Below are 12,488 nucleotides of genomic sequence, written 5' to 3'. Positions count from 1 at the left end.
TGGGCGGCGACTGGCACGCACGACGTACGTCAAAATGGCACGAAGGGAAAAAACGCGCGGGCGCGATCGGTGAAAAAAAAATTCAGAGGTGGCGTCCACACTTTGGGTTTGCCAAGTCTAAATGCAAAGTCCCTTGGAGTTAGACTATTTTTAGACTTTGCAAATGAGTTTGAGACTTTACAAACAACATCAAATGTAAAATTCATTTGCAAAATCCCTTGGAGATGCTCTTACAGCCCACTATAATAGTTTGCTCTTACTGCTGTAGCGCGATGCCGCCGCCGCGGCTCGAGTCCGCTATCCTCGCCGCCCCGGTGGTTGAAGAGGATTTGGCGGGAGAGCAGGTGACCGGTGGCACTGGCACTTGCCTGCTCCAAGTCAGGCTACGTGGGCCTCCCCCACCTTGGTGGGCTGTGTACGTCACAGTTCAGTTCAGCATGCGAGCTCGCCTGCCGCGGGCCGGCCCATCAATACTGGAACCGAGGCCCGAGGCCCATCCTTCTTCTCCTCTGCGATGCGGTGACTGCCGACTGCGCGCCGTCCCCCGCCCCCCACCCCTCGCCCTCGCCGTCGCCCAGTGGCCAGCGCCGTCCGCCCGCTCGACAACTGAGACCGCACGCGCCGACGGCACGCTGCCCGCGCGGCGGTGTGGCCTGCTCTAGTCTGCGGAAAAGTGCCACGCCAAGCCGGGAACTCTATTCCTCGAGGCCGCCACCTCCGCCGGCACCCGTGCCTCCCGCCTCCATCGATTTGACTGTCTGGAAGTGTGTTCCTCTACTGTTCAATTGGCCCTCGCCGCGGCGGTACCGTTGCTACTCCTGTAGCGCGATGCCGCCGCCGCGGCTCGAGTCCGCGATCCTCGCCGCCGCCTGCAGGTTCAGCAAGCCTCTCTCCGGTACGCATCGTGTCCACCTCCTTTCCTCTTCTCAATTGCCCGAAGAAACTATACTCTCCAACGACTTCATCGTTCACGCGATGGGATCCTCTATCCAAGACGTTGATTAGCACTTGCCGATGCTGGTGTTTCATGCGCAGCTCTCAGGAGGCTTGGCGTTCTTGCCTGGCACTGTCCACCAACCGTTCGACGCAATGCTGCAGAGGGGTCCGTGCCTTCGCTGGGCTTGCCTTCACCGTTTCACCAGGTTGTCGTTCGGAGTGGAAACCTTGTTGGGTCACCAAGGTTCTGCCACGCCACTGCTGGCATGTCAGATCATCTCACAGACGTCTACGCCAGTGAAGTACTGAAGGTTCTCAAGTCCACCAGTGCCGACAACGCTGATCTCAGCGATGCTCTTCGTCGGTTCGCGGTCCACATGGATGAGGATATTATCCTCACGGTCCTCCAGAAGCAGCGGTCCAACTGGCAGGTCGCCCTGGCGTTCTTCAACTGGGCGGCGACCCTGCCGGGGTATGCCCACGGGTCGAGGGCCTACACCGAGATGCTGGACATTCTTGGGCGGATGAAGAAGGTCAGGCACATGAGGCAGCTGTTTGACGAGATCCCCGAGGAGCGGCGTGTGGTGGTCGTGACGAATAAGATGTTCGCCGTGCTGCTGAACCGGTACGCGGGTGCGCACAAGGTGCAGGAGGCGATAGAGGTGTTCTACCTGAGGAAGGATTACGGGTTTGAGCTCGACTTGGTCGGGTTCCAGATACTCCTGATGTCGCTGTGCCGGTATAAGCATGTCGAGGAGGCGGAGGCCCTGTTCCGTGAGAAGAAAGATGAGTTCCCGCATGTCACAAAGAGCTGGAACATTATACTAAACGGTTGGTGTGTCAAGGGAAGCCTGAGAGATGCTCAAAGGATTTGGAATGATATCATTGCATCCAAGGTTGAACGAGACCTGTTCACATATGGTACATTCATAAACGCACTGGCCAAAAATGGCAGGATTAGTGCTGCAGTGAAGCTGTTCAAAAAGATGTGGGAGACAGGGATTAATCCTGATGTCGCGATTTGCAATTGTATCATTGACCAGCTGTGCTTCAAGAATAGGATTCCAGAAGCACTTGAGATTTTTGGTGAGATGAATGACCGGCTTTGTCAAGCCGATGTGGCTACCTACAACACTTTGATAAAATACTTATGTAAGAAAAAAAGGATGGAGAAAGTTTATGAACTTTTGGATGACATGGAAGCAAAGGGCTGCTCTCCAAACAATAGGACATACTCCTACGTTCTGAAGACGACTGAGAAACCTAAAGATGTCATCGCTTTGATGCAGAGGATGGAGCAAACCGGCTGTGAATTGGATTCTGATACATATAACTTAATATTGAACCTTTATACCAACTGGAAATATGAGAAGGGGGTGCAACAGGTATGGGATGAGATGGAGAGGAATGGGTCAGGCCCAGATCAACGGTCATTTACTATTATGGTTCATGGCCTTCATTCCCAAGGCAAGCTCGATGAAGCTCTGCAGTACTACACAACAATGAAGTCTAGAGGTATGATTCCAGAACCTAGGACCAAGATACTGGTGAAAGCTATGCATATGAAGAAAGATGGGGCTGCCACTGAAGATGACTCAACAAGTATGGCAGGGAAGCATCTAAAATTGGATCGTCGATCAAGACTATTCAATGTTCATAGATAGTTTTGCTGTCAGGTCTTAGTTCTATAACCTGAGCAGAGGATGCTGGGGACATAAGTTTTATGGACTGAAAGAAAGAAAAAATTCTTGTCTATGGGTGTCCATATCACAATGGCCGCACCTTGGGCTAAAAAGAATCATCAGTAAAGAGTCATTGACATTATAATTTCTCAGAAAGTCCTGCTCGGACTTACAGTACCAGGGTATGTTTTTTTTATTTTAGATATCTGATATGAACCAATTGCAAGTACTGTTTTTTACATGCTGTATTATATGAAGTACATATACGGATAATATGTGCAAATGTTTGTTTGTTCATCTGTTATGTGTGGTTGTGTCTAATTGTTGCTTACAATAAGTTTTGTTTTGTTTGTTTGTTTGTTTTTTTTCTTTTTTTTTTGTGATAACTCGGTTGAGAAGCCCAAATATTTCCGACATGCCTTGCTAATTCAGAAGAGACGTGAACTAGGCAGCTAGGATATGAGTTAGAGAGTTTTTCAAAAAAAAAGAAGAGATGACTTATAGTGGCCATCCTTTGTATCGCCACCGCCCACTGGCACCCTTCGTGAATTTGCAGAACAAACTTCTGCTGTATGCATTCCTCGGTCTGTTCGAACATGACAATCACTCATCAAATTGACACTGATACCCTTGCATAAACGTGAGATAATCAAGGCATGCATATACATTTGACACATCATACACTTTCTGTAGTGCTTAACATTCAAGCGCCATGGCGCCACGAGCATATACACGGGTGGCATTCGCCGTTGGCGGAGGAGCGGCTACCATCGCGCCCCGCTCCGGCGACGTTCAGGGGAGGACGGGGACACGTGCCGGACGGATGACGTGCCCTGATGCGTCCGGCTCGACGGCGCCGTGCGTCTCGTGGAAGGGGTGGTCGGGCTCGGGCAACGCCGCCGGCCGGACAGCAGCGTCCGCGTCCTGCTTCGTGTCCGACGGGTGGCGGTGGTCGGCCAACGATGCCGCTGGCCCCACGACGGCGGCGAGGGGACGCGGACGAGGGAGCGTGGCGGCAGCAGCAGCAGCATCAGGCGAGCAGACCTTGTCGCAGGCGTAGCTGCAGTAGTCTCGCTGGTTCAACCTGGACATGCAGTCGTTGAAGCAGTCGTTGTAGCAGTCCGCGTAAACGCCGCCGGCGAGCAGCAGCAGCGCCGCCGCCGACGCCGCCATGGCCGCCGCCGCAACAGCTCGTCCAGCGGCCATCTATCCCCTTGTTCCGCCGCACCTCTTGCTTGGACGCGCAATCTAATACTGCTCGCAGTCGCAGTCTCGCACTGGCTGCAGATGACGACGGTCTGGCTCCGTTGCGTCTGAGGAACTAGGACGGCGGCGCGCGTCCTCTTTATACGACGGTGGCCGACAAGACAAGCGAGGCAGCACGGTCTGTCACGCCGGACGCATGAGACGAGGGAGATAGGCAAGCGTGCAGGTTTTTCGGACTTGTGTGATTGTGCATGCTCTCGAGTCTAGGATGTCTGAAACAAGATTGTTATGAAAGGCAGCTTAGTTTAGGCCTTGTTTGTTCCTCCCGAAAGCCAAAATCATTTTAAGATTTTCTATCACATTAAATCTTACGCTACATGCATAAAACATTAACTTAGATAAAAAATAATTAATTACACAGCTTGCCTTTAATTTACGAGACAAATCTTTTGAGCTTAGTTAGTTCATGGTTGGACAATAATTGACACATACAAACGAAAGTGCTACATAAACAAGGCCATAGAGGATTACGTGCAAGTGCAACGTATTAAACATTTAAACAAAGAAATTTTGTGCAAATATTCCTCTCAAATACTATCAAAACAATATAATTTACATTTGGCCTTCACTTGTAGTAATTTTTTTATATTTATTACTGAAAGAATGATGTGGAAGCAATGTGGGAGTAATAAGTTCCACCACTTTCTATACTTGCATTCATGGATGGTTATTTGAGATTTATTTAGAACTAGGTGAATTCTCCGCGCGTTGCTGCGAGATTTTCTTAAAATAAATCATTATATACATAACATTACTGTATGGTATTTAGTCTATTATGTATGTACATATATGAATTTGACATGCATGTATTTTATGTATTAGATCTAGGCCCTGTTTGGATCCCCTTGCTAAATTTTAGCTAGCTAAACTTTAGTCACTTTAGTAGCTAAAGTTCCAAACACATTGACTAAAAGAAGCTAAAATAGTTTAGTTCCATTAGTCACTCAAGAGTAGCTAAAATAATTTTAGCTAGCTAAAATTTAGCAAGGGGAACCAAACGGGGCCCTAGTAAAAAATTGCTAAGCTAATAAAACAAAAACTAATATTTAGTTACATTATAGAGGAATTAATTGGTGATGAAACAAATAGTGTATGTACATGACTTGTATGTGGATATATTAAACATTTAAAGTATTTCACATGATATAGATGATATGGTTATTTTTTATAATTAATATGGAATGATATGGACTTAGTGGGAAATGATGTGGACATCTTGCATGAAGAGATAAAAGATTTAGTGGGTCACTTAGTGGGGAATGATGTGGATACCTTGCATGAAGAGAGAATTCATCTAGTGAGGTTTAGCTTTATAAGAGTTATAGATAATTGAAAAACCTCGTATCAGCCAAGCCCATTGTTCCAAGTTCCAACAGATGACTTATCGTCGTCCTCCTTGCTGGCTCGGGCGGTGAGGCCGTGCTCTGGATGAAATTAAGCCAAAAGTATGGATGAATTCAAAAAGCATCTTAAAAAGTTTTTTTAAACTTACTCTTTAAATCTTCAATTAAAGAGCCATTTAAACGGGAATTATTCAATATATCTATTTTTATCTTCCAACAACTTCTTTATTTACATGTTGCAAGGACTCCTTTGTTCTTCATCTTTAGCTATCGAGATAACAATATTTACAGTTAACTAAAGAAATTAGTATAAGATATTTTCAACAAAAATCTTTATCTATAACTCTTATAAAGCTAAATCCCACTAGATGAATTCTCTCTTCATGCAAGGTGTCCACGTCATTCTCCACTAAGTGATCCACTAAATATTTTATCTCTTCATGCAAAGTGTCCACATCATTCCCCACTAAGTCCATATCATCCTATATTAATTATAAAAAATGATCATGTCATCTATGTCAAGTGAAAATACTTTAAATCTTTAATCTATTAACATACTCCCTGCGTCTATGAAAGAATCAATTCCTAAAATCTGTGCCAATCAATCTTTTTTAAGTTTGACTAACTTTATAGAAAATAGTAACAACATCTATGACATAAAATGCGCATCGTATGAAAATATATTCTATGATGAATCTAATAATACTAATTTGATATTATAAATCTTAGCATTTTTTTTCTAGAAATTTAGTCAATGTTTGAAAAAATTGACTTAGGACAACTCTAGAAATTAACTTTTTCGTGAACGGAGGGAGTAACCAAATATTAGTTTTTGTTTAGCAGTTTTTTACCAGATCTAATACAATAAAATACATGCAAGTTAAATTTATATGCATACATACATAATAGACTGAATATCATATAGTAATTCTATGTATATAATGATTTAATTTTAAGAAATTTCCACAGCAACGCGCGGGGAATAAACCTAGTTTCTATAAATTAAAACACCAAAAGGCTCTTTGTTTAAAAAAAATAAAAAAAAACCCACCAAAAGGCTCTTGGAGCCCTCCGGGCATCCCCAGACTGCCGCATCACTCTCCATTCTCCAAGCACCGAGGCACCGGCAATGGTCTTCCCCGTCCCCGGCCTTCCCAGGCTCCAAGCCAGGAATCAGGCATGCGGCGAACCTAACTGCTGGTATCGAGTTTCTACGCCTCCCAGGTTAGGAGCTCGACCGCCGCCGCCGCCGCCGTCTCCACCCTCTGCCCCTCGCCGCTAGGAGGGCGCCGAATCGGTGAGCGATGCCGCCCTCGCTAGTTCCCCGCCACCGGCGATTGCTCCTGGGCGGCGACCGTACCTCTGCCTCCGGCCTGCACTCATCTCAGCCTCCGTCGTCCTCGGCTCCGACCCCGCACCTCCGCTCACTCTTGGCTACTCTGTGGTCTGTGCGGACCAAGGCGTCCGGACCGTCAAGGTGAGTATCCTCTCAATCCTCTTTCCTATATGCTTATGTAAAATGTTATCATAGGAGCCATCAAATACTACTAATACTATTTTCTAGTATGCTTATGTGTTGCATAAGTTTTCCATTGTATATTGGTCCCTTTTGACAAGGACCTCCTTCCCTTTGTTGTCTAACCCCTGTTAAATCATAGGTTCTCTAATTTACATCGCAAAGTAGTTCCTACATTGTTTGATCCCGTATCTGGCAATGGCTGCAACAAATTTCATCTCAGGCTTACGGTTTGAACAATTATAAAATCCTCCAGGCATAGTATGCATCTACCTCTACCTGTGGTAAACTATTATTCTTTTGAATTAGTAACAAATAACTTGTGTTATAATCATTATTGCTTTGCTGGTCCACCTCTCTTTATTTGGTGGTAAGCTGGGCCCTCATGTCTTCCTGCTACACAATAAGACCAAGCACCGTCCCATTATGATCGATGATGCTAATGGCATATGCAGCTAACTACACAAAGGCAAACAATGGTTGAAGTTTGTTAGTCTCACGCAAGTATTATGAGAAAGCACAATAGTCCACATGCACATGGGACTGGGATACAGGTAAGAGTAAATGTACAAAAGAATGTTGCCAATGGATTCAAAAGTGAGGAGCTCCATTTTGGCACTCAAAGAACCTCGGACTCTATCAATTAATATCTAAGGAATAATTTCCTCTAGTACAACCAAGACAGACTTGCAGCATAGAGTTACATGCATTTTCTGATGCACATATCAATGGAAGCTTAAGACCTCATCACCTTTATTCCTTGCAAAATGATAATGATAATCAGCTTAGTAACCTCATTCTGTAAGCTCTAGAGACTTTGTCAACATTCAAGACAGCGACACAAATACCCAAATGCCCAGTAACATTATGATCTACTCAACTAAATTTGTACTGAGGCTATAGTGTGTTAGAACCGGTCACAATTGCTAAAGTGATTTTTTTTAATACATAACATGTAAAATTAATTTTTTAATACATACTCTTGCACATATCAATGAATTTGATGGCTATACCCAGATACCCAAATTAATTTGATGGCTGTACCCAGATACTCAAATGCGTAGCGATCCCGGCTGAGGCACTGGACTGGAACTGGATGAAGCCATTGAAAAGGAGGTGAAGGGACATAGTCATGATGGTGGCTCCACTCGTTTAGCAGTGTACCTGCAACCCAAATAAGAATATCTAGCTCTGTAAGTCAAAACATCTGAAATGTTTGGTAGGATTTATATATTGATTTTAGAACTGCCTTAGTGCATGAGTTATTGTAGCATGTAAATATAAATTTGCATTGGGCATCTTTTGATTATTAACTTCTTTTTTCGCTTGTTTCATATTTTCTCTGGCTGTGGCATATTTAATTAGTACTTGCTGCAGTCTGTGGATTTGCTTCTAGTCATTGGCAACTTGGACTTGTTACTTGCCTGTTCCAGTTATCTTTCAGACATGTTTGTAGAATTTCTGTCTGCGTCTCTTAATTGTTCCTGTAATAGTTCATGCCTACAGGTTTCTTTCAGGAATTCATTATTATTGACAAAGATGACAATTTATAGAATTATATCAGTTACAATCATACGACAACTATTCAGTCTGATTAACTACTGAATCTTCAGACGTACCACTGAACAGTGACAACACTAGCTTATTCCTTGACATCATCATGTTCTCCATCTTTGTCAGACAGGTGAACGAAATGACTCGAGCGCAGATAGTTAGCGGCAACTGATGATGACGATATTGGAAGTGTTCTTAATTGGGTAACTGCTGGATTATATGGCTTCACATGAATAAGTTCCCTTCGTGACGATATATGATTTGCTGATTCCTTGGTTATAACAGTAGTAAATATATTACTGATGTAAGATGCAAGATATGGTTAATTTCTGTGGTGTATCTCTGTTGAGACTGGACTTTTTATGATGTCATTGCTGTGTCGTGTATGCATTTTGTTTTTTTTTCCTGATAGTAGTCTGGTAGAACCAGCCTTTCTTCTACATGTTGTTCAGTATGTATGGAACTATTTTCATTATCTGCTAGGACAGTTTGGCCTCTTTTTAGTTGTCTTCCATTGAAGAACAAGCTAATGTTCACGGATGTTTCACTATATTTGCTTCTTGCCATATTTGAATTGCTGCAGCTCTAAAGCTGCACTAGGGCACTGTGCTGTCTGCAGCTTCTGTAGCCGTTGCTGGCTGGTTGCTGGAGCTGCAACCAGCACAACCGAGCACAGCCAAGGTTTCTGGCTTGAAAGCAAAAAATCTTGTCTACCAGTGTCAAGATCACTACAGCCACATCCTGGGCTGAAAACAAACATCAACATGGACTAAAGAAGCATTGGTATCATTCGCTGAAAGTTTTGCTCATACTTGCAATACCAGGGTATACATATTTTATAACATCTGATATGCTCGAATTGCAAGTACTGTTTTACATGCTCGTAATATGAAATTCTGAAGTATATATGAAATATGTGCAAACGCTTGATTGTTTCTCTGTTATGTGTCATTGTGTCTAGCTGTTGCCAACATATGGAGCCGCAGGTAGCTTCAGAAGCCCAAATGGAAGGTGTGGCCCAGGTGCAATTTGTCTAAAACTGATCCAGAGAGTTACCGGCATAACTTAGGCCTTGTTTAGTTCGCAAAATTTTTGGTTTTTGGCTACTGTAGCACTTTCGTTTGTCTAATCACGAAGTAACTAGGCTCAAAAGATTCATCTCACAAATTACAGATAAACTGTGTAATTAGTTTTTATTTTCGTCTATATTTAATACTCCATGCATGCGACTAAAGATTCGATGTGACGGGGAATCTTGAAAATTTTTGCGAACTAAACAAGGCCTTACCAGCCTGCAGTTGTGTACTTGTAGCACCAACCACCCCCAGTCTCCATCCTGAATGGCATCCACTGATTGATTGAAGCTTTAGAATTGCTCAGGTATCTGTGCTTTATGTCTCTACAGTATGGTTCATCTGCAGAATGCATATTCATGCATTATTATATTTGTATGCTGACAGCCACTTCCAGATCCCAATAGTGAAAAAGACAACATGCCTAATAAGATGATAACGTATAACATCACCAAGTGGCCTGCTTGCTAGCTCTGTATGATTATATTTGTATGCTAACATGGCATTGTGGAATCCCAACAGTAAAAAATTTTATCTTGTACCTAATATGACGATAACATATAACCTGCCCTAGTGGCCTGCTTGCTACTCTACAGGTACCAATCACTGCTGCCTGACATCTCCTCTTGGCTGGGTACTTGACGAATTTTGGTCACCAGTTACTAGGAGCTACTGCACCCGAAGTAAGTATATGCATGCCACAAGTTTGCTATTGATGGAATGTAATTTATCACTCATATTTTCTGCACATTGTTGTTTCATGAGACAGTGCAGGAGGCAGGATTAACATTGGTATGGCTGCTGGACCTTTGGAATAGATGGGCGACCCAGTTCCTTGTGGTCTTTAGCCTCATGCAGCAGCTTGTCCTGCTCTTCTTTGCTGGCGTCCGGCGGCATAAAGACGGTGGTGTAAAGATGGGCTTTCTCTGGCTGGCATACCAGCTGGTTGACTACACCACAACATACGCTCTGGGAAACCTTGCCATCAGCAGTGCTCCGCATGAGCACCAACTGGTGGCGTTCTGGGCGCCTTTCCTCCTCCTGCACCTCGGTGGCCCAGACAACATCACTGCCTACTCCCTGGAGGACAACAAGCTCTGGGAGCGCCACTTCCTAACTCTTGTTGCACAGGTGCTGGGAGCTGGATATGTCCTCTACAAGCACGTCTCCGACCACGGGACCCTGTTCGTGACGGGCGCTGTCTTTATGATGGGTGTCGGAGCTGTCAAGTTCTGGGAGAGGACATGGTCTCTCAGGCAAGCCAGCTTCAGCATAATCCGGGAATCAGTGAAGACAGAGGCACCAGCCAGGTGCATTTTTTTCCTCGAGTATGAGACCCCTCCATGTGGATTCAAGGGGGATACTGCCCAAGAAGAAGAACTCTTCAAGCGGCATGCTCATGCCCTGTTCCATGTCTGCAAGTCTGCCATGGTTGATTCTTCAATTGATGATGATGGTTCAAATACTAGAAGTAACCATGGTGATCTTGGTCAAGTCCTTGAAGGCTTCAAAAAGCAAGACACAAAGTACAAGTGGATGCTGATGGAGATAGAGCTGTCTCTTATGTATGACATTCTCTACACCAAGGCAGCCATGGTCCACACCTGGTTTGGCTATTGCATCCGTATCGTCTCCGTGCTCACAGTATCAACCTCGCTCCTGCTGTTCTGGTTCAGTGTCAAAGCTGGGTACAGCAGGGTCGACGTTGTTATCACTTATGCCTTGTTCGGTGGTGCCTTGCTTCTGGAGATCATATCGCTGCTGGGAGCCCTATTATCCACCTGGACATTTGCCTTTCTGTGCTCCACGCAATGGAGTGGCCTTCGGCATGCAGCCTTGTGTTCGGGAAGGTGGAACCGGCTTCGTCGTGTGGTCATTTCCCTTCACCGGCTAGCCTACATCACAAGAGTTGCTGACTACTTCAGATTATCAAGGAGGTGGCATGGTACCATGGGGCAGTGCAACATGTTGGACATGTGCACCCGTCGGGGCACAACCCGACCTCTTCGCGGCATATGGGCTAGGATGCTAGGCTCCAGCGTTTGGACCGTTAATATTCCAGACACAGTCAAGGAACATGTGGTGGGTTATATAAATTCCATCAATGAAGATGGTTCAATAAACACACTGGGGGTGATTAGGAAGAACTGGGGTCAGGTCGCACTGGAGCGCCATGATTTTAAGGTTGAGGAGGCACACCTTGGTGCTGAGGTCCAAGAGGCCATCGTCATCTGGCACATTGCCACTGATATCCTCCTCGTAAAATTGGAGAAGTTGAGGACCAAGGACACCGAGAGTGTTGTAGGGGCAATCAAGGCAATCTCCCACTACTTGATGTTCCTCCTTGTTGAACGCCCTGCTATGCTACCTGGCCTTGCTCAGATCAAGTTATACCAACGGACGGAAAAAACTCTGTCTGATGAATGGAAAGGTGTTGTTGACGAGTTAGCCCCCACTCTCAGTTCAAGCTGGATTTACACCATCTATACAGTGGTCATGGAATTGCATGGTGGTGGCGCCAGCTCTAATTCTCGGATCCACCGAAGAGAGCAACTTGCCAAGAGACTACTCAATCACCAGCCTAAGTTGGACAAATTTGGCATAAAATCTCGTGTAAGATTTGGGATCAGTCTAGCGGAAAAACTGCTCACGAGGGAGGGCAAAAAGAAGGATTCATTGCGAATAGTCTTAGATGTGTGGACAGATATTCTAGTCTACGTGGCCAACCGATGCAGCAGAGAGTCGCATGCTAAACAGCTTAGCATAGGTGGCGAGTTTACAACTCTCATATGGCTTATGACAGAGCACTGTCATCAAGCCAGTTACAGGCCAACCTCTTAGTTAGGGATGGCAATGGCCCCGTCCACTGTTTCATGGCTGATCTTATTAATCCTCATACTTGGGATGTGGTTAAATATGACATTGGATCTGTGCATATTTTATATCATATAAAAACATTATATGAAATGTCGAGCCACATTTGATTCTATTTAACATGTCATGCTCAATTGATGTCTATCTTTAGTATTTTGAAGTCTTATTGTGTTGATATAAATCGTGATGTTGCTATTGCCACTTGTAAAGGGTGATGGATAACCTAGTGGGTATCCATCCAATG

At 44.8% G+C, this 12,488-nt stretch overlaps 3 protein-coding genes across 6 annotated transcripts; 2 read left to right on the top strand and 1 right to left on the bottom strand.

Annotated features, from left to right (window-relative positions):
• Positions 526–2,915, top strand: LOC8073298 (putative pentatricopeptide repeat-containing protein At3g15200). The gene is made up of 2 exons (XM_002457312.2): positions 526–895; positions 1,036–2,915. The coding sequence occupies exons 1-2, from the start codon at positions 829–831 to the stop codon at positions 2,598–2,600; spliced, it is 1,632 nt and encodes a 543-aa protein (XP_002457357.1). The 5' UTR covers positions 526–828; the 3' UTR covers positions 2,601–2,915.
• Positions 2,710–4,140, bottom strand: LOC8060791. Its single transcript, XM_021455498.1, has one exon. The coding sequence runs from the start codon at positions 3,822–3,824 to the stop codon at positions 3,411–3,413; it is 414 nt and encodes a 137-aa protein (XP_021311173.1). The 5' UTR covers positions 3,825–4,140; the 3' UTR covers positions 2,710–3,410.
• LOC8060790 lies at positions 6,295–12,364 on the top strand. Of its 4 annotated transcripts, none has more exons than XM_021456064.1 (4): positions 6,295–6,704; positions 7,792–7,936; positions 8,428–10,053; positions 10,140–12,364. In XM_021456064.1, coding segments are annotated over exons 3-4 (2,073 nt in total). In that variant the 5' UTR covers positions 6,295–6,704; positions 7,792–7,936; positions 8,428–10,052; the 3' UTR covers positions 12,212–12,364. The 4 variants fall into 4 exon arrangements, with proteins under 4 accessions (XP_021311739.1, XP_021311737.1, XP_021311738.1 ...); XM_021456062.1 differs by having other exon boundaries at positions 8,424–10,053; XM_021456063.1 differs by having other exon boundaries at positions 7,792–9,122; positions 9,259–10,053.

The sequence above is a fragment of the Sorghum bicolor genome, chromosome 3 (genome assembly GCF_000003195.3).
Source record: "Sorghum bicolor cultivar BTx623 chromosome 3, Sorghum_bicolor_NCBIv3, whole genome shotgun sequence".
Lineage (NCBI taxonomy): Eukaryota > Viridiplantae > Streptophyta > Magnoliopsida > Poales > Poaceae > Sorghum > Sorghum bicolor.
This window is presented reverse-complemented; position numbering and strand designations above follow the sequence as displayed.